Genomic DNA, 23,280 nt, shown 5'->3' with positions numbered 1-23,280 from the left:
CTGCTTTCGTTTAGGCAAATTTGGACCATTTGAAAGAGCCTCAAATTGTGAAAAGAAATAGTCATTAAAGTTTTTTTTTTGGCAGGACTATACTTTTTGAAACTTTATTTCCTCTGGAATATATATTTATTAACAGTTTATTTCATCTGGAATAACGTTAAAAGTCCCAATTTTCAATAGAAACATTCCTATTAGATGTACACTGGTCAAACATTGTAATTTTGGCTTTGGATGTCTGATAAATTATGTTCAACTACTTCGACTAAAGTAATTGATAAAATGTACAATAACATACAGAAAAAGGGTCATCGATGCCATCTCAAATAGTTTAATAAGAAAGTGATTTATGACGGTTTCTGTCAACGAACTGTACAGTGATTATTTAAAAACGCACAACGAACTCGACACATTTGGTGAGACGAACGACACAGTAAGAGAAAACTTAAGAAGTATGATTTTGCGTTTATTTTGAGTTCTAGGGAACATTTAAAGGCACGTTGTAATTAGAGGTATAGTTATTTATTATTGGTTAAGGTATTAATACGCAAAAGTGTATGCACGAAAAGATATTCAGCATTGTTTATCTCATAAAACGTATGAAATTACACCATGTCTGTGCGTTTTGCATCTAACAGTTTTATCATACGTTCTAAGCAATATCTAAAACTTACAACAACTGTATAATTGAATAAATAAACTAACTTGCACATTGACATATTTATATATACTCAAATAAGTTCTAGAGAGGCATTCGAAATTGTTGCCAGTCATCCCAAATGTTGTCCTGATTATCGCTTCGAACGCGTCAACGTCCGGATTCATTTGTATCGGGGTTATACGGGGTGAAAAAGAAGATGTGGTATGATTGCCAATGAGACAACTCTATACAAGAGACCAAATGACACACACATGAACAATTATAGTTCACCGTACGGCATTCAACAATACTGCATGCAGTCAGCTATAAAAGTCCCCGAAATGACAAATGAAAAACAATTCAAACGAGAAAACGAACAGCCTGATTTATGAACAAAAAATAAACGACAACATGTAACAGATCAACAAACGACAACCACGGAGTTAATAGCTCTTGGGTTGGGACAGGCACATACATACAGAATGTGGTAGGGTTAGTATGGTAGCGGGTTCCAAACCACCCCTCTAACCTGGGACAGTGGCATAACAGTACAACATAAGAACGAACTATAAAAAAAATCAGTTGAAAAAGGCTTAACACATTTATTAGATTTTACGTATACATTGTGTATCGTCGCCACCGGAAATTGGGTACTAACGAAGCGGAGAGAAAAAGAAAAAAAAAGTAAACAAGTTAAGAATTCATTCAATTTAAAGCATTTCCACTCATTTAATGAGGGTGCCGCTTAAGAAATGATTTTCTGATATATAATTTTTTAAATAATTAGACCGATAAGTACAAAATTAAGACAAGATTTGGTGTTATACTCCAAAACTTGCCACTTAGTACCGGAAATTTCGAGGTCGATCGTCCTCTGTCGCCCCATTGTCAAGATATTCAACTGTTTTTCATTATTTTTCCTGACACGTTTTTAGATTATTATAGTGTGGCATCATATTTACTGAAATTTGTTGTCAAAAAGATGTTTTTTTTGTTAATTGTACGGCGAATATTGCAAAATAACAACTTTTGTCTGTACGGCGTCTTGCAATATATTGTAACTTTAAGATGAAATTAATCAGTTTATATAATATCAAATGACGATATTTTGTCAATATCAAAGCTCAGCTTTACAGACTTACAAATATACAAAATAAACTACATATCAAATATCATAAGATATGTGCCGTTAGTTCCGTTCAGAATTAGTCGTTGCGTACCGCTATTCGACTTTGTACTAAAAGGTTGGTTTTTTTTCACCATATTATCCTAAATACATTAATATATCGTTATACTACTAACAACTGATGTCTTATTTGTTGTTGGGGTGAAATTTTGTAAGTTCATAAAAAAAAAAAAAGACGATCATTCATATTTTGTAGGTGCTGGTTTTTTTTAATATAAACAGTGGAGATGTGGAATGATAGCAAATAAAATAATTATCCTTTAGGATCAAATAAAGTGTATGCAAGAAATTACATGCTATATATCAACAACGAAAACTTTTACCTTATAGTCGGCTATAAAAAGCACCGACATGAAAAATGTGGAAGGATTTAACCAGAAAACTAACAGCCTAATTCATAACAAAACAATTTATGAAAAACAACAAGTATGATAGAGATGAACCAACGACAACCACTGAACTACAGGATCCAGACTTCGGACAGACACATGAAGTATGTGCTGGGTTAAATACATTGTTTATTTTTTTTAATTTTATTGAAATGTATTGCATGTACGCTTTATTCTTATTTGTAAACCACCCCGATGAAGGGTCCTCGCTTTTGGTGAATACAGTTGTGGGTTTGAGCATCGGAAATGTTAAACCAAAGATTGGAAAATTGGTATGTGTTGAGTCTCCAATAACATAGCGGCGTAATGTAGTAACCACAGACTTAGATACAAGGACAGTTTGGCCGGATTGGCCGGATAAGACGATATATCCTTCTGTATACGGAATTATCTTGTAATCTACCATATATATATATATATATATATATATATATATATATATATATATATATATATGGTAGATTACAAGATATATATATATATATATATATATATATATATATATATATATATATATATATATATGGTAGATTACAAGATAATTCCGTATATATATGGTAGATTACAAGATAATTCCGTAATCTATATATATATAAAACGGCACAGCATGTTCTAGTAAAACACTTGGTTCATATTAAATCACAACATGTTAACGGCCTGATATGCTTGTAATATTTGCTGCTGGATTATCAAATCCAATTAAAGGATCATAAGCTTACGCATTTCAATATATTTCCACTTCGCTTTGCTAGCCTTGAATGGAATTCGCTCCTATAGTTGAAGGCCGATTGGTGACCTATAGTTGTAAATTTCTGTAATTTTGTTGTTTCCTTTGCAATCATACTACATCTATTTTTGTATTGTACAACTAAATTTATTTGCGCAACTATGTGTAGTTAAGCACATTTTGATAGAAAGCAATTATTGCTCACTGCAGCAATAGTAAATTATAGAACTTGTATGGAATACAGTAACCAATATATTAGAATGTCAAGATTGATTGATTGGTGGTTGCTTGACGTCCAGTGGCAAATATTTCATGCATATTAGACCGAAGAATTACAAGAGAGCATGAAATTATCTTTTCTTTACTTTGTTTTCAGTAATTACGACAATTATACTGTCTAATTTTGCAGTTATTAACATTTTAGATTTTTTTTTATTTAAGGAGTTTGTCTCCGTCATGTAAAGTACTAATTCATGAACTGAATTTGGCTACATTTCAGGTCCTATATAGATTTCAAATATTTTTACCTCGTGCAACATTTACCAAAATGGGCATCTTGTACTGTTTATGCTATTGTCATGTGTTTTTCTGTTATACCGATAAATTGGACACAAGTGCTTTTCTTGTACTTGTTTGTTAATATATTGTCTTTTGTTAACGTTTTGCTGACCACTGATTGAGTTGGAACAGGGTGAGTGAGGGCTGGCATCTTTAAAACAATACTGTAACTAAATCAGTAACACTGTTAGTAGTTTTCGCATGTCATATCAATCTCCCATACAGACAGAGTTATCGTCCTTTCCTCCTCAATCATTGAGGAGGAAAGGACGATAACTCTGTCTGTATGGGAGATTGATGTCATATAGCTGAATTTTGTGGTGTTTAGTTTGAGAACTAGAGGTATTAAAATTAACATAAAATAAATATCGCACTACAAGGATCATTCAAAACGGAAAGTCCCCATTAATATTGCAAAATCGAAAGCTCAAACACATCAAACGAATGACAAGTCGTCATTTCTTTATATTCCTTCTATTGTTGAAGTGCGTATGTCTTTTGTTTATTTTTGTCGTTGGCTTTCTGTCTCATTGTATTATATGGAAGGAATGCCAACATTGCTACATTACGTCGCTTTTTTTATAACCATTGTTTGATTACTGTATATGTATATTTTTTTGCGTGTTCTTATTTTCGCCGATTAAGTTTTGCAAATGTCGAATTTGCGTGTTTTATTAAATTTCGAAGTATTGATATGATGTATACAATTTATTTTACACCAAAATATAAATAAATATTAATTGCAGTTTTGAACCAGATATTTTGTAAACTAAAAGCACTTTCTGTGAACGATGGATGGACCGGACTCGTCGTATTCCTGTTTGCTGATCCACATCTGTTGAAAGGTGGAAAGTGAAGCCAAGATTGATCCACCAATCCACACGGAATATTTTCTTTCAGGTGGAGCAATAATCTTGATCTTCATCGTTGGGGGAGCAAGTGCTGTAATTTCTTTCTGCATACGGTCGGCAATTCCGGGGAACATTGTTGATCCCCCAGAGAGAACGGTATTAGCATACAAGTCTTTTCGAATATCGACATCACATTTCATGATACTGTTGTATGTTGTCTCGTGGATACCTGCGGATTCCATGCCCAAGAAGGATGGCTGTAACAATGCCTCTGGACATCTGAACCTTTCGTTGCCTATCGTGATGACCTGCCCATCAGGTAATTCATAGCTTTTTTCTAACGATGAAGATGAAGATGCTGTTAGCATTTCTTGTTCAAAGTCTAATGCTACATAGCACAATTTTTCTTTAATGTCTCTAACGATTTCTCTCTCGGCTGTAGTTGTGAATGAATATCCACGTTCTGTGAGAATTTTCATCAGATAGTCTGTGAGGTCACGACCGGCAAGGTCCAATCTGATGATAGCGTGGGGAAGGGCATAACCTTCATAGATTGGTACGGTATGAGAAACACCATCACCTGAGTCAAACACAATACCAGTTGTACGACCGGAAGCGTATAAAGACAAAACGGCCTGGATAGCCACGTACATAGCTGGAGAGTTGAAGGTTTCGAACATAATCTGTGTCATCTTTTCTCTGTTGGCTTTAGGGTTGAGTGGAGCTTCTGTCAGTAAAACGGGATGTTCTTCCGGTGCTACACGGAGTTCGTTGTAGAAAGTGTGATGCCAGATCTTCTCCATATCGTCCCAGTTTGTGACAATTCCATGTTCAATAGGGTATTTCAGTGTGAGGATTCCTCTCTTGCTCTGGGCTTCATCTCCGACGTAGCTGTCCTTCTGCCCCATACCAACCATTACACCCTGAAAAACAAAAATCGGTATATTTTAATAAATAAAGAAGCGAAAAATTTGCAAAAGGACATTTAAACCCAAAAATCGAAAACTGAAAACGTCACAACAAAAACAAACTCAACCAAAAGACAACTAACGTACACAAAACAACATGAAAACCACATGTTATTAATACCAAAAAGAGAGACGAAATAGATACCAAATTTACTTTCAAACCCATTAATCGAAAACAAACTGACAAGTGACAACGTCATGACAAAAACGAAAATCGACAAGATACAACATAGAAAACAAGACGGAGCAGCACGAAAACTAGACTGAGCAGCACGAAACTCCAAAACATATTTTAAATTAGTTATATAACTTGCAAATACAACAAATAGGTAGAAAACAAAATACGGATAATTTTCGCTGAATTTTGTTGTTTTTATTGTATTGGTATCGTGTAACTGGTTTGTATAAAATACTTCACGTTCCAATATTAAGTATATTTATTTACCTATTGATAGCGTTGGTTTTTAGTGTCGTTGGGTTACTGTTTAATTGACATGTAACCCCAAGGCACTTCAGACGTTTTGTTATAACCTACTAGTATATAACTAAATATTTAGGTATAAAGGTGTTTTTTTGTCTCTATAACAATTTTTCACACCTTAGAATCAAGGCAGAAATGGTTGGGTTTTTTTCAGGAACACATTACTTTTATTAAAAACAAGAATGTGTCCCAAGTACACGGATGCCCCATCCGCATTATCATATTCTATGTTCATTGGACCGTGAAAATGGGATAAAATCTCTAATTTTGCATTAAAATTAGATAGATCATATCATAGGGAACATGTTGACTAAGTTTGAAGTTGATTGGACTTCAACTTCATCAAAAACTACATCGACCAAAAACTTAAACCTGAAGCGGGACAGACGGACGAACAGACGAACGGACGGACAGACGAACGAACGAACGTACGAACGAACGCACAGACCAGAAAACATTAACCCCATAAATGGCATATACAAATAACTTTGAGAAGCCAAAACTGAATATACGATAGATGCATCATGTCAGAAAAAGTAAAAGTTAAGTAACAAAAATACCGAACTCCAATGATAATTCAAAACGAAGTGTCCCTTATCAAAATCAAAAGCTCAAACACATCAAACGATTGGAAAACAACTGTCATATTCCTGACTTGGTTCGGGCATTTGCTAATGTATAACTGGTGGATAAAACCTGGTTTGATATGAAGCTAGCTAATCCAGGATATTTGATTAAATCTGTAAGGGTTCTGCGGGACCCAGTTCATCGCCTACTTTTCCTGTAAGTCGCAGTCTATACTAAATTGGGGAACCTATTATAAAAATAATACCTTTTGATTGTAAGAAGCTTCTGTCTAAGATTGGTAAAAATCCAGGATGGTTTCTTAACCTAAAATGTTTTAAAAACTTTAACTGCAGACTGTATGTAATGTCAACTGGAAGTAAAACTATGTCCATTTATAAGTATGATACGGAAAAACCGGGAATAATTGTTTTTCAAATTTCCTCCTAGATACATTTGTACAAGCTTCTGTCCAAATTTGGTACAAATCCAGTATATATATAGTTTAAGAACTAATCACAGAGTGAATGTAGTGTTAACTGGCAGAAAAACTAAATCCATTTATAAGTAAAATACGAATAAACAGGATTTTCTTTTTCCACATTTTACTTCTGGATACTCTCTTAATATATGATCATAAACAAGCTTCTGTCCAAGTTTGGTAGAAATCAATGATAGTTTAAGAAACTTATTAATATTTCAAAAACTTTAATAGTTGTTGACGCCGCCGCCGAATGTAGGATCGCTATGTCTCGCTGTTGCGAAAATTTTGTCGTAGGATTGACAAAAATAAGTTGTTTTCACATCGAAACTTGAATAGAATATGTAATTTCCGTCTTCGAACACACTCTATTTTGTCTATTAATCCCACTCAATACGGTAGGAATTGCAATAACTTAGCAGTCTAACCTATTTTGTTTTGGTTGATGAAATTGTACATAACTTATCATAATGTCAAAAATAAGTAAACTGGCATTTAATCTCATATAAAATCATTCTATAATTACTTATTTAACAGTTTAATATTTTAATATTAAAAAAAAACTCCTCGCTGTGTAATCAATTACTAATACAATATACCAGATAAAAAAGTTTTAACAGTAAAAGATTTTTTTGTCCAAGTTCAGTGCCCTTTATTAAATCAGATGTATGTCAACCTGAACCAAACACATTTTTCATCAGTTCTTATTCACTGAACAATACTTATATATGAGGGTTCTATTTACGTGATTTTCGCGGGTGTCATCAAGAATCGAAAAGTTTTAAAGCTAATTTCCTAATGCTTGTAAAGCAAAACTTTGGTTGGCTTGCTTGCTTTGTTGGTATAAATGTTTGCTCAAGCATTGCAACTAAGATTTACATCTGCAATCAATATAGAAAGGCAAAGTTATATTATATTTTAGTTCGATAGGACCTCATCCCAATTCTATTTTACTGTATACAAACAAAGCAAGCAAGCTAACCAACGTCTTGCTCTACATGCATACGGAAATTAGCTCTAAGTTTTTTCTATCTATATCATTCATTTCTCAAGTTATAAAATGGGTATCAATAGAAAAATAGCGCTTCGTGTTAAAATGTGCGTACTTCCAACACCTTAACAACCCTCTAAAATAGAAATTCGTTCAACTACATTTGAATGCTTCAACCATGACTAAGTTTTTTTTAATACCCCTTCTGTAGCCATGTGAATTACAAAATTTGTAATCATCAAAACAATAAAAATAATAAATATTAGAAAGGTGCCATTTGTACATAAACAAAAAGGGAAACTTCGTGCAAAGCATTATTACTAATTGATATATATATATATTTTTTTAAATGGGGATATTGTGGCAATGAAAATAAAATGAAATTTTTGCAGAAAATAGATACACTTTTCTACAACGATTTTCGTTAAAAAAACTTTAAACATTAGATTACTAACTTGTTTGTCCATGATGTGCTAGCGTTTATTGCTTAACAAAAAGCTTTAAATAAACCTTTACATTCCTAAAACCCTCGTACTGAGTCACTAAAGTCGAGCGCACCCTAGAAGGGTACTTCAATTGGTCCATATTTATATTTGTTTTTACCAATATCTTAATTTATGAATTAATAAACTTGTTGTATGGAAATCAATAATTCCCTTAGGGTACATAATCAAAAGCAAGCGTTTCGTATGTTTTTTCAATGCATTATGTGTACACGATCACGCGGATCGCACGTTCAGTGATGGCTGATATATATCATACGGAACTAAAATATGATCTTGGAGTGCCTCGTGATTTTATTCGAATCCAATATACGGATCATAACAGTATAAATAATGCAACATACATGTAATGTTATTATTGAAAATTTAAATAAATCATTTTAAACAGTTAAACAAAACAAAACAAATACAGCTATTCTTTGAGCACATTCTAATGTAGCCTGGCAATTTTGATAAACCATAAATCTGAACAAACAAAAGTTTTCTTTTCAAAAGCTGATTTTTATAAATTATTGGTTTTTGACGCAGAGTTGGAATATTATATAAAAAAAATAACAAACCTGATGCCGAGGTCTTCCGACAATTGACGGAAATACAGCTCTTGGAGCATCGTCTCCTGCGAACCCAGCCTTACACATTCCAGAGCCATTGTCTACAACCAAGGCAGCTACGTCGTCGTCACACATTTTAGAATTTGGTTTGAAATTGAGTTGGTTACAAACTGTCTGCTCCGTTCACAACGCACGATCGAGTGAAAACATATAAAATATTCGCCGGTCTTTTTCACCTTTGCATCTTGGGTAAGAATGTAAAACATTACCATATATGGCCATTTGGAATAAATCATTTGCATATGATTTCCGTATTAACTGACCGTTATGTCTGTTCATGGTACAGTGAGAAAACTGATGAAGCGAGTACAATAGAAAATTAACTTTTCAAGGTTACAAAATCAATAGATGTTTTTCTCACTCTGGTGAACCTACATTTCGTTCAACTTTATTCTGAACCAGATTCATGTATTTTTGATGAACTGTGTTATTAAAAAAAAGATACATGGGGGGTCTGGGTCATAGGTTCTTGCGGATTGGAAACTTTTGTTTGCTCTCACCCTTTTTTTGGGGTAAAATCTTTTCGTTTTCTATTTATTTTAATTATTTTTTGCGCTTTTCTGTATTATTAGAACATAAATACACCACGAATTACTTGTATTTGTCATTTACTATCAATTCCAAGCTTACGAACGGATTTGAGAAAAAAAGGGGGAGGACAAAAAAAATATTGTCCTGTACCCAAGTACCTATCATGGTCTGGTCCTAGGGTTTATATAATAGATAATTATGGACGATTATTACAAGAAAATTGGCAAAAAAAACCCAAAATTATTTAAGAATATATAGGGAATAATAATATAAACTATAGTAAAGTTAATAATGAGCAATAAATATTAGAGAAATAGAGAAAAATGGTTAAAAAAATACTAGTTCTGAGTTGGAGGTCCGCCCTAAGTCAGTAGACCCTCATATTATATGTTATTCAATTCACTGACAGGGTATATACATGTATTGTGACATCTCCGGTCTAAAGTTTATATCCTTTGAGCCGAAGGCGAAGGGGATATAAGCCCTGAGCCGGGTATGTCACAGTATATACATGTATCCTGTCTGGGACCTGAATTACATATATATTTTACGGATTACCCCTGTCTTAATGGGTATTTCCCAGTGTAAGTATTTGTTAAACATTCACAACGCAGGATATGTATTCATTACATGTTTATTGTTTTTTAATATTTTGAGTAATCCATTTTTTATCATGACATTTTTTTCTGTTAGGAAAATAGTTTCAATCGTGTTTTTAGGTTTCATGTTTTGTGTTTGGATGTGTCTGTGGCTTAGTTTTTTACAAAACATATTGAAAGCCCCAAACTGATATGTTCCGCATACTGTTTCTGCAGAAAAAAATCTGAAATCGGATTGTAATTAAAACTGCGCCCTTGTTCACCCGGGGATAAATAAAATCGTTCCACAAGATTAAAAAAACACACACACACAATAAACACAAATAATAACAAATTTCCTGAAAATAAGGAAAAACGTATTTGAAATATTGGCACTGGAAATTCTTCATTAGCAGTTTTCAATTTTACATCCAGATTTAAAAGGAGTAAAGAAATACATATAATGTTGATTTGAAAAGATTTTTTTTCAGTCTCAAATGAACTGTTAAGATAAGTTTTATAATGATGATGATTAGACCGTGTCGACATTTTATGATTTGAATCCTTCATGGGTTACTGATTTCTGTAAGAGCTTAAATTATAAATTAATACGACACTGTTTTGTTCTCTCTAAAACTTTATTATTGATACTATTAAAATTAATGTATTTAAAAATATATCTTCGCCCACCTTGGTATACAAGTATATGAATATATTAATTCTAAAACAAAACAGGAAGTAATCCTCTTTGAATAAAATGTGCTACATGTAATCAGATGCGGATCCAAAATTTTGAAAAGGGGGTCCCAAACTAGGCAATGTTAGGAGTGTGACATGTAAAATACCTATGCATTTACCATATATGTGGCTCTATGAGGGGGCATCCAAGCAAAGCAGTGTTATGAGTCCAAACTTATTTAATGTTTACATAAATGATCTACCAGAAATATTTTATGAAAGTTGTAAACCAGTGACTCTGCAAAATATGTCAATGAACTGCCTTATATATATATATGTTTGCAGATGACATTTTGTTATTATCTGAAACTCCTGAAGGTTTACAGAACTCTATAAATAAACTAAATTCTTACTTTTTGTAATAAGTGGCAGCTCACAATAAATACACAAAAAACTAAAATAATGGTCTTTCAACAGAAAAATATTTTATATAATAAATATGATTTTCACTTAAATGGTGACAAACAAGAAAAAGTTTTAAAATATAAATATCTTGGAAATATAATTGAAGCATCTGGGAAATTGACTTCATCACACACTGAATTGACTAAGAAAGGTACTAAAGTTTTGTTTTCTATTTTTAAGTATCTTTCTCCTTTAGAAAATGTGTCTATAAAACTACACAAAAAATTGTTTGAATAAAATTGAGAATGGAAATGGGGTTCGAATCACTAGTTAAACCTATTCTCATGTATAACTCTGAAATTTGGTATATGGATTTTTATGAAAAAATAATAAGAGCTGAAAGACGAGCACAAATTAAAGACATGAGTAAATTTGATATTCTAGCAATGATTGATAGTAGCCAAGTGGAGAAGACACATTTAAAATTTTGCAAATATGTACTGGGGCTTAGTAAACAATCTGTCAATATAGCTGCAAGAGCAGAACTAGCTCAGTATCCCATAGATGTCTTTATTAAAGTACAATCATTGAAGTACTTAGCAAGAATTTCTAGTGATGTAAATAACCCTTTATTATATGATGCTTTCTGTTTATCTAAATGGCTTAGCACTAAGCTATATTTTCATGGTTCTCATATGTAGAAAATATAGCCAATGTAAATAAATTAGACATAAATAAAATACAGGATATAAACTATAAACAAGAGAAGAGTTCATTCTAAAAAATTATTAAAAAAGAACTAAAAGATAGCTTTGAAAATATTTTCTTTGAAAAATTAAAATTAACTAATGAAACCAGTAAAATATTCTTGTACAGTAAAATAAAAACAAAATATGAAATAGACAAATACATTTCTAAAAATAGTTTTGAAAATAGAAAATTATTATGTAAAATGCGAGTAAGTGACTATTTCTTGGAAATAGAGAGGGGTAGATATGAAAGAATTCAAAGAGAAAATAGAATATGTAAACATTGTAATATAAATGCTGTTGAAGATGAAACCCACTTTTTCTTAAAATGTAAAATTAATAAATCTTTACGTAATCAGCTTGAAAAAGATATAAATAATATATATCCAGAATACTTTAAATTGTCTGAAACAGATAGATTACAATTAATTCTATCTTCATTTGATATTATGCAGCTTACTGTTCCGTTCATTAAAAAGTCATTTGCACTGAGGGGAGTGGACACAACGCCTGCATAAATATTACTGTTTTACCACTTTATATATGATGTTTAATATGTTCATTTTTCCATTGTGTATATTGTATTGTATTGTTTGTATATGCCTTCAACCCTCAGGGGTATACATGTGCATTTCATGAATAAATAAAAGTTAAGAGTACGACATGTAAAAAGCATATACATTTACCATATATGTGGCTCTATAGGGGGGCATAAAAAAAAGCAGTGTAAAGATCGAGTGCGACATGTAAAAAGCATAATATGCATTTACTATATATGTGGCCCCAAAAGGAGTACGGCGTTCTACCAACCTCAAAAAAAGCCGTCCATGAAATATTCTATTGAAGGTTTTTATAGTCTACCATTACAGTATCATTTTATTTTAAATCAATACAGACCAGAACTTCACATAGGAAATCGTTCATTACTAAAGAAAAAAGATATTTTCATAATTGCATTTTTGAAAAAAATAATTACATGGCTATTGACTTGATTTTCAAAGGAATTCATTTCAATATATTTTAAAGTACATATATATTAAATACTGCATGTAATATCTAAACGTGTCCAAACCGTACATCTACAGCAAATCAAACAAATAAAAATACAAGGATAATTTATCAAAGCGAGCTTTGAAAAAGAATTACAATTGAGTTTAAAACTAAACGATAACATAAATCCTATTTTGAACCTTTCATTCGGAGTCTTTGACATATAAAGAATCCATTAACACTAGAAAAAAGGCCGAGTCCATTCGAATAGAAGTTTGAATCATTTGTATAGAAATGAAAACACGTTATAAGTTTCATGATTCCGAGACACTTCTCTGGATTTACCTTCATCGGGAACGTTCAAATCGGAGTATTTGAAAACCACGGATGTATAGAAAGCTATAGTATAAACCAAACAGGACCTAAATAATAGCCAAAAACGTCTAAGATCAACTTTGCATGAGGGCTTGAAACCTTAATATTTTCTATTAACGGACACATTTTAGAAAGGTTTGGTACAAATCATGCCAGTACCATACTTTATTCCATACAGATAACATACTTTAATATCTGAGAATTCGATTTTCTCTCTTTTTACAGTGAACTATGTCTTTGGTTACAATAGCATGCCAGCGTTAATAAAACAAACATGCATGTTTTTGTCATCAGTACATTAAAATCAACAGGCAAACTGAATATCATTGTAAGGGAGCTACCATTTGATTTTAAAGGGGTGGATTAGGATGAATTTGAAAAAAACGGACAGGAGTTTTGAGTAAAAAAAGACAGGATGAGACAGTTTGCCAAAAATAAGGCAGGATGACAATTTAATTAAAAAAAGTCATAATAAACTATAAAAAAGGCAGGACCGAATAGGTTGAAGAATTTAAAGGCAAGACAGAAATTACAGCAAAACAAAAGGCATGACAAAATTTGCCATCCTAGACACCCCCTTTCCTCCCAAAGATATCAAATGGTAACACCCTTATACAAATATATGCTCAATCTTTATTTGAACTTTGGTGGATAGCTGTATCATTGGCAAGCATACCACATCTCTTTATTTTATATAGTAAAGCTGCTATATTCATTAACAGTGATGTGTACGACTAGCAGTTATGGCTAGTTCACACATTGCTCATTATTCTTTATGTTTAATTGCTGGTCGTGCAAGAAATAACTTCATTGCAAGTTGTGCAAGTCTTGACATCCCCCTTTTGATCAGTGATACAATATTAGTAGCATATTGACCATTTACATTAACATCCAATTTATTTATTCTCTCGTGTATAAGTTCAGTTACTTTGTAAACTTCTTTAGTTTCGTCAATAATATTTCCAAATGTTTCTGTCATATTTATCATAATGTCTGCAAGATCGTCTTTCAATCCATTTTGATCAGAATTAAGTTTTGTAATTGTATCTTTCAAGTTTTGAATTTGTTTCATAATGTCGGTTTTCATTTCAATAATTTGGGATTCGGTTAGCGTGTCGTGTTTCTCGATTGCTTTGATCCTGATTTTAGTTGATTCATCGAAGGATAAAATCATTTTTCGTATTTCGGAATAATCATCTTTGATGGTAGAAAATTTAGCCTGAAGATCTTCTAACTTTAACTTTTGTTGTGCTGCTTCTATCTGCAATGGATGAATAACAGAATAAAGTAACTATACGGTGTTTATATATCTCAACTTGTACGCTTCGCTCTTGTATGTAACAATGTTTTAGATTTTAACGAGAGAAATTTATGTATTACTGATAAATAATTACACCTGGGTTTTCGATATCACAAACTAGTCAAAACATTTACTAAATTTTATCATCGGTGTAAGGACATCATTCGTAAATATAGCTCAACATGCAGACTTCCTGTACGTTCAGGTATTTCACATCCAATATTTTATGGAAATATTCTTTATAAAGCACAAACATGTCAGTATTCACCTCAGAAGCTAACAAAACCTTTAAATAGACTTATTAAGAAGGGATATAGTTACGACACTGTTGGCAGGTCATTAAAGATTGCATATTTTGGCGTTAATATTGATTCACTTATAGGGTCTTTGCATCGATCATGATCAGGATTCGATTTTTTTTATTTAAACATATTTATTTATAGTGGATTGGGAAACAAGTTCTGCAACTTATATTAATCCCTTTCCACTTTGCGGGTGCGAGTACTGCCTTGTAGCGGCATTAGCCTACTCTTTTTCGAAATCTGCAAGGTTGTCTTTAACGTACAAGAGATATGGCTCTCTCTTAACACGGGTCAGTCATTTATTGTCCCCTTCCGACAGACTATCATCGTTTCCTCAAGACCATACTCGCAGATGGTGTCAAGGGAGAGCCGAAAATTGAGTTCCTGAAATTTTCATCCCAAACGGGAATCGAACCAGGAACCTTTGTGTTAGTAGTCAACACCTCGATTTTGGCAAAAACAGTAACACCTCGATTTTGGCAAAAACAGTTAGCAACAAATGCAACAAGAGTGCACACGCTGAAATGTCTCACCTTCTTTATACTAATCATTGATATTATGTTGATAGTCCTAAGTATAAAGCTAAGCTTTATTACAACTGTCACATAAACTTAACATTAACCAAGATAACTAAACAAAGACCAATGAACCTTCAAAATGAGGTCAAGGTCAGATGAACCATGCCAGGCAGACATGTACAGCTAATAATGCTTCTATACAACATATATAGTTGACCCATTACTTATAGTTTAAGAAAAATAGCCCAAAACACAAAAACTTAACACTGTGCAATGAACCGTGAAAATGAGGTCAAGGTCAAATAAAACCTAGGCGACTGACATAAAGATCATAAAATATTTCCATACACCAAATATAGTTGACCTATGGCATATAGTATTAGATAAAAAGACCAAAACTCAAAAACTTAACTTTGACCACTGAACCATGAAAATGAGGTCAAGGTCACATGACATCTGCCCGATAGACATGTACACCTTACAATCATTCCATACAATAAATATAGTAGACCTATTGCATAAAGTATGAGAAAAACAGACCAAAACACAAAAATTTAACTATAACCACTGAACCATGAAAATGAGGTCAAGGTCAGATGACACATGCCAGTTGGACATGTACACCTTACAGTCCTTCCATACACCGAATATACTAGCCCTATTGCTTATAGTATCTGAGATATGGACTTGACCACCAAAACTTAACCTTGTTCACTGATCCATGAAATGAGGTTGAGGTCAAGTGAAAACTGTCTGACAGACATAAGGACCTTGCAAGGTACGCACATATCAAATATAGTTATCCTATTACTTATAATAAGAGAGAATTCAACATTACAAAAAATTTGAACTTTTTTTCCAAGTGGTCACTGAACCATGAAAATGAGGTCAAGTACATTGGACATGTGACTGACGGAAACTTCGTAACATGAAGCATCTATATACAAAATATGAAGCATCCAGGTCTTCCACCTTCTAAAATATAAAGCTTTTAAGAAGTGAGCTAACGCCGCCGCCGCCGTAGCCGCCGCCGCCGGATCACTATCCCTATGTCGAGCTTTCTGCAACAAAAGTTGCAGGCTCGACAAAAATGATGATAACAGTTAACAAAGTGGGTTGAAAACAGTTAACAGTTTAAATTTATCTCAGATAACAGTTAACAACACCTTGAAAATGGCCAAACCAGGTTAACATAAGGTATTGCGTCTCCCTCATCAACCCTACGCTTATTTGCTGACGACTCGCTACTATCAAGAGTAGCAAGAACAGTAAGCAACTACAACAAGATCTGTCAGAATTGATTAAATTGACGGAGAGATTGCAAATGATATTCCACCCAGGTAAATGCTTAACACTGGGTAACAAAAAAGAAAAAAAAAATACGATAAAAGTGTAGGAAATGATGGGACAACAACTATCCACAGTTCACCAATATCCATACCTCGGAGTCGAATTATCAGAAGATCTCTATTAGGATCCACACATCAGGAAAATAATCTCAAAATCCAAACGAGTACTAGGATTCTTAAGACACAACATCTGGGAGTGTCCACACGACATCAAAGTGCAGGCCCATTGGCGGATCCAGGGGGGTCCGGGGGTTGGAATCCCCCATTTTTTTGGCTGATCAATGCATTTGAATGGGAGCATATAGCTGGAAACCCCCCCTTTTTACTCTGGGTTGGGAACCCCCCTTTTTAAAATGGCTGGATCCGCCCCTGAGGCCTATCCATCGCTAGTGCGCTCTCATCTTGAGTATGGAATCCATAATCAAAAAACATCACATTGACTCCCTAGAAAAGGTCAATATTTGCGAAATGAAAATAGTCGAGAACAAGGGACAGTTATAAATATCATGAAAACCCTGGAATGGCAGACACTAGAATCTAGACGGAAATCCAGTATATTGAGCATTTTCTTCAAAATCCACACATTAGAAGGCGGCAGTCAACATACAAGTGCCATCATACCTGAGAAGACCATCTATCTCAACAAGACAATACCATCCAGAAAATTTAGTCAGATCCGTACCTCCACAGATGCCTACAAATTATACAGTTATATACCACGTACTATCATCTACTGGAACAGCATGCCTCTCGAACCCTTCCAAGCTACACCCCTGTGATGTTTCAAGGAACAGCTTCGGAGACTGCAGCTGTTAACAAAACGGACCTTTTGTTTTATGCAATTCTTATTGCAATGGTAAATACTGAGCACGCAGGTTGACGTTCGCACAGCAGTATCTGCGATATGGATAACCGTACTACGTAAAAGATGACATTTCATACTCTTGGAGTACAACCTTTTCTTTAAAATACTTCTAGCATGGAAGTATTATATTCAGTTTATTGGTTTGTTTTGTTTTGCCCAAGGAAATTTTATTTTATGATCTACATTTTAAAATTGATTTGTTTTTTTATAAGCAAGATTGATAATAAAATGTTCCCATAGGACAGATACTTCCATGCTTTTAGCTATATTTAATTGTTTATATGAACTGCAATAAATTGAAAAGATAAGACTTACAACTAGATGGTCCTCACTGATTTTCACTTTAAATTCATGGTGTTCTACTTTATCCCGCAAAACTAAATTTATGTGGAACATATAGGCCGTACATAGGACTAGACAAATTAAACATCCATCTTTTAAATCCATTCTAATGTCGAAAACAATAATATCTATCTTATTTTACAAAGTACTATTTGATATTACAATATTAGAGTTATTTAATCCTGTTATCAATCTATTGACGCTATGTTTTTTTTATGTACATAATGCTTTCTATAAGTATTGATTTTGTTTTTTGAATTTAATACATACTTTTAATTCGAAACAGGTGTGCTGTATTGATTTAACTTTAACCACAGAGTGAATGCAATGTTAACTGGCAGAAAAAGTCCATTTACAAGTAAAATACTGAAAAACAGGATTTTGTTTTACAAAATTTACTTTTGGATACTATCTAATGGTCATAAACAAGCTTCTGTCCAAGTTTGGTAAAAATCCATGATAGTTTAATTTAAGAGGGTTATTAAAATTTTAAACGATCTAACCACGTAGTGAATGTAATGTTAACTGGCAGAAAAACTAGGTCAATTTATAAGTAAAATACGGATAAACATGATTTTAAAAAAAAACATACTTCTGGTTTTATCTTAGGATCATAAACAAGCTTCAGTCCAAGTTTGGTAGGAATCCAGGATAGTTTAAGAAATGTGTTACAAGAGCTGTCAAAATGACAGTAAACCGGATTCTTAAACATTTATTTGTGTTCTGGCATTTATCAATATTACAAGGACCAAAACTCACCCAATGTGAGCTCAACAAAGGCACGTAGCTAAGAGAATCACCCAATGTGAACTCAAAAATGGCACGTCGTTTTAATAGAAATGCTAAAAAGCAAAAATTCCGATTCTACAATAAAAAAGAACGGAATAAATACAATATGCAGCAAAGAACTGCACATGCGAAAAAGCATGTAATTAATCTATCAAAACGCAGATTATCAAATCAGGAATATATCCTGTTGGCGAAAGGCTTGAAATTTATACCAACGCCATCAAGCAAAAATGCAAAAATGTCTATACTAAAAGACTACAATGAATTTGCTAGAAAATTACGATGTCGGTATATGTTCAGTCAAGAAAAAAATGACCTTCATCCATTTCGTAGCAATACAGGATATAAACCTGCCTCTACGTGCCATACGTTGGAAAATTATATAGAGTTAACCAAGCTTGAATTGTCTTTTCTACCAATAGAAAGAAATGTAAAAAACAATCTTACTAAGGGCGAAAGAATAGCGCTACGCAATTTGAAAAATGATGAAACAATAGTAATAAAAAAGGCAGATAAAAACTCAAATTGTGTTATTTTAGACAAGCTAGACTATATAACAGAAGTCACAAGACAACTCAATACTCAACATTACTGCCAATTAGATTCATTTAACATGGCAGAACTGAAAATCCAAGTCATTGAGTATGTTAAATCATTATACGATCAAGGCATAATCGACAAAATATCATTTAGATTTTTAACAAATGGTCAAAAATTAAGAGATGCACGATTAGGGAGAATTTATATTCTTCCAAAAATTCACCGCCTTGAAATAGAGACGTTTAAACAAATACAACATGATGGATTAAATGAATTAAATATAATTCCACCTGGCAGACCAATTATATCACAGTGTGGTTCTGTAACTGAACTTATAGGTCATTACGTTGACTATTTTCTTATACCAATAGTTCAAAATCAGTCCACATATATAAAAGATACTACATCGTTCATTAATATCATTGAGAAATTAAAACCTATGGCAAACAGCCTGTTAGTTTCGTATGATATAACACAGATGTTTACAAATCTACCTCAAGAAGCATTATTGCGTGCGGTTGAACGCGCCTATGACAGTTTTGACAAATCGAACTTCAAGGTCAATGCTCCGCCAGTCAATGTATTAATACATTTGTTGAGAATCATTTTAGAAAACAATGTATTTGAATTTGATGGGAAAATTTACAAACAAATAATAGGTACGGCAATTGGTGCAGTTCCTTCACCGGAAATCTGTGACATACTTATGTTTGAAATAATGAATGAAATTATTTCTGCATTTCAATATAAAGACAAAATATTCTATCATGGCAGATATAGAGACGATGGATTCATAATATATGATGGAACATCAGATGAAATTATAGATTTTTTTCGTCTAGCAAATGATTATAACCCCTTATTAAAGTTCACCTATGAAATCAAAAACGATAAAATGTCGTTCTTGGATGTTGATGTAATTAAAGGTCAAAGATTTACAACATATGGCATTCTTGACCTCGAAATACATTTTAAAGAAACAAATTCTTATCTGTTTCTGCACAGAAATAGCTGTCACTCACAGCATGTATTCAGAGGATTTATTAAAGGTGAAGCAATACGGCAAATTAGAAATACAAGTGACCATAACAAATTAATAAACATTCTAACTAATTTCAAAGTGAAATTATTAGATAGGGGTTATGATAACGTTGAAATAGATGATAGTATTACTGATGCTTTATCAATTGACCGTACTGATTTATTACAACAAAACAAATCTAAAGAGAAGCAAAGTATTCCGTTAGTTTTAATAACTAAATATAATCCATATATACGTAAAATAAAGAAACGTATAATGAAACACTGGCATTTATTACAGTTCGACGAAGACTGTGTACAAATATTCAATACAGCACCAATAGTTGCGTATAGCAAACATAAAAGTATTGGAGATATGCTTAGTAGATCAAAGTTAAAGACTTTAACATTAAATTGACAGCTGGACCCCTGATGATGGTAGATCTGTCATAATAACTCGATATATAGAAGAAGAATAAAAATATAAATATATCAATATAAATATGAATAATTTTCATATTTGATTATATTCAAATAATGCATCTTAAAATGACCATCCCAAGCTTAACTACCGAAACACGAAATTGATATTTGTGTCGGGTCCTATCAGCAATATGGGATGCGTGGTTGCATGGGTGTTTTATTATAACAAAATTGCATGTAATGTGTAACGCAGCAATTTTAGCATAGTATGTAATTGCAATTTAATGCATTACTTGAGAAAAAAGTTGTGTAATTTCATGCATTACTTTGCATTACATGGTATTACATTTTTAAACATATATATATCTTTCATGTATAGTTAATCCTTGATAAAAATCAACAAAATAAAGTACAAATAATTTGTAGTAAATTTATTACTGTTGCATGTTATAGTATTAACACATCATATAGTATAACAATTCTATAACATTCATTCATCATTATTACATATATTCATAACTTTCATCATAAAGGTAACATATATGTGCAACACTTCATATGCATGATTCTGATTGGCTGATTCAAATCTACAAGGGAGATAAACGATGATAATAAAACATGATTTTCACAATCTGAAATGAAAAATGGTCTAAAATCAGGTGCCTATTTAACTTCTAACTATTAGTGCTCATTCATGCATAAAATAAATGAATTGATGGGATCTTTGTAGCAAAGTTTTTTCTTTTGTTGCACAAAATTAACTAGAATTAGACACTTGGCCAAAATCACATTTTTTTTGTGGAAGCACATAATTACCAATTTACTGTCATATGAAATGAATTTATAAGAGAATAAAGTGATATACTCCCATTAAATACTGGTAAAGGAAATCATACGAAAACAAAACTTTCAATAAATAAGCATTTGCATAAACGTAAATTAATACAGCAACTCTATTAAAATTCAAAAGCTACAAGCATTTCTTATTTTTGAAATTGGATGGTCAGAAAAAATGTGCATGAAACTCATCATCTTTGAAAGAGATAAGAACAAATGATTGGCTAAGAACTATTCTATGGCGACGCCTATAAATATTTTTGTGAGCACTCATGCAGAAAGAACATAAATTTGCATAACAAAATTCTCGAAGTATTCCTGTAAAAATTGTCAACCCTCACCCAAAAATATACATTTATCTTTTATTTTTCAGAAAAAAAATATACAGCTAAGAAAAGTTTACTAAAACAAGAAAGAGAACTGATACCGCATATAGAAAAACATTTAGAATCTCAAGGACTATAATCAACCAAATTGGAAATATAAAATAAATTATAAATTTCCCCAAAAATTCAATAAAAAATTTCCCCAACCCATGAAAACTAAAAGTAGCTTTGATTTCATGAAGAAAGAAACTCCATAAACTATATCAAAACAATTATTCTAAATTAAAAAATTATTCTTTTTATTAATACCAATTATGAGACTTGATACGTAACGTAATAATAAGAACTTGAATTTTAATATCTGATACATATTATCTAAATTTGCCGTTTCAGAATCTATTGCATTCTAGGTAATATTTTCAAAAATGTACACCGAAACGTTGTGATTGGTTGAAAACTTCCAAAACAATGTAAATTCAACCAATGACGTGACGTTATTTTCATTTTGGGGAACGAACAATGAAATTACCCATAGTCCTTTAGATTCTGAAACGGCTAATTAACGATCTTGCTCCTTTGTCAATTTTGACCTCTAATTCAATTCAAAATTTTAATATTTAATAAAAAAAATAAAATTGAAAAATGATTTTGCCATTTGATTAGGGTCTTTCCTTTTTGAATTTTTCTTTGAGTTCAGTATTTTTCTGATTTTATTTTTTATGTACTGGTCTCAACAAGTAGTCTAGGTGTGAAAAGAATATCTTGGTAAATCAAAATTGTGTCACTGTACACTTAACACCGCAGTGATATAGGTTGGCGACATCATATATTTCTTTTGTAAACTCAACCTGTTATCATGTTTATTCATTTGATTTTATTCCATTTTAACCATACAAGTATTAGAATTTAAAATAAATAACAAAAAAAAACTCAATATTTTAATTGGAATTTAATCAAATTATACTCTAAATATGAAATAAACTTTATTCCCAATCAAAATGCATGTAAAACAATCTTAACTGCCATGAAAAAATACATATAGAATTGGGTTGAAAACATTTGAAATCTGGAGCCATTATATAATTAAAACATGATCATTTACATAATGGAATGAATAATTACAATAAAAACATTTGTAAGCAATTATATACATAGTGTACAAAAAAACTTAACAATTTAACATTGCACTTTTATTACTATGGAAACAGTTTTATAAAATGACAAGATATTAAGTTAAAATTTGACAAATACTCAAATATTTATCACATTATTTGATATATTTAACAATAAATCTAACATTTCATATAGCAGGCATCATCTTTTACAGAGGAAAGACACCACCATAATGATTCAAGAAAAAACATGGCTGCAAAATAATTAACCTTTGTATTAAGTTCTAACAAGTCATCAAGCAAG

The 23,280-nt window shown here is 32.2% G+C and overlaps 1 protein-coding gene across 1 annotated transcript; it reads right to left on the bottom strand.

Moving 5' to 3' along the window:
• Nucleotides 1-4,190: 4,190 nt before the first annotated feature.
• Nucleotides 4,191-9,106, bottom strand: LOC143059728 (actin, cytoplasmic). The gene is made up of 2 exons (XM_076233274.1): nucleotides 8,897-9,106; nucleotides 4,191-5,271 (listed from the first exon to the last, which is right to left on the bottom strand). Exons 1-2 carry the CDS (start codon nucleotides 9,020-9,022, stop codon nucleotides 4,267-4,269), a joined length of 1,131 nt encoding a protein of 376 aa, XP_076089389.1. The 5' UTR covers nucleotides 9,023-9,106; the 3' UTR covers nucleotides 4,191-4,266.
• Between the last annotated feature and the right edge of the window lie 14,174 nt (nucleotides 9,107-23,280).

This window comes from Mytilus galloprovincialis, chromosome 14, assembly GCF_965363235.1.
Source record: "Mytilus galloprovincialis chromosome 14, xbMytGall1.hap1.1, whole genome shotgun sequence".
Classification (NCBI taxonomy): Eukaryota; Metazoa; Mollusca; class Bivalvia; order Mytilida; family Mytilidae; genus Mytilus; species Mytilus galloprovincialis.
The sequence above is the reverse complement of the archived record's forward strand: the minus strand, read 5'-3'. Positions and strand labels throughout refer to the sequence as shown.

Coding starts and splice junctions, on each gene's coding strand:
- LOC143059728 (XM_076233274.1), bottom strand. CDS start 9,022: ATGTGTGACGACGACGTAGCTGCCTTGGTTGTAGACAATGGCTCTGGA. Junction 5,272..8,896: donor TCGGAAGACCTCGGCATCAG/GTTTGTTATTTT, acceptor TTTGTTTTTCAG/GGTGTAATGGTTGGTATGGG.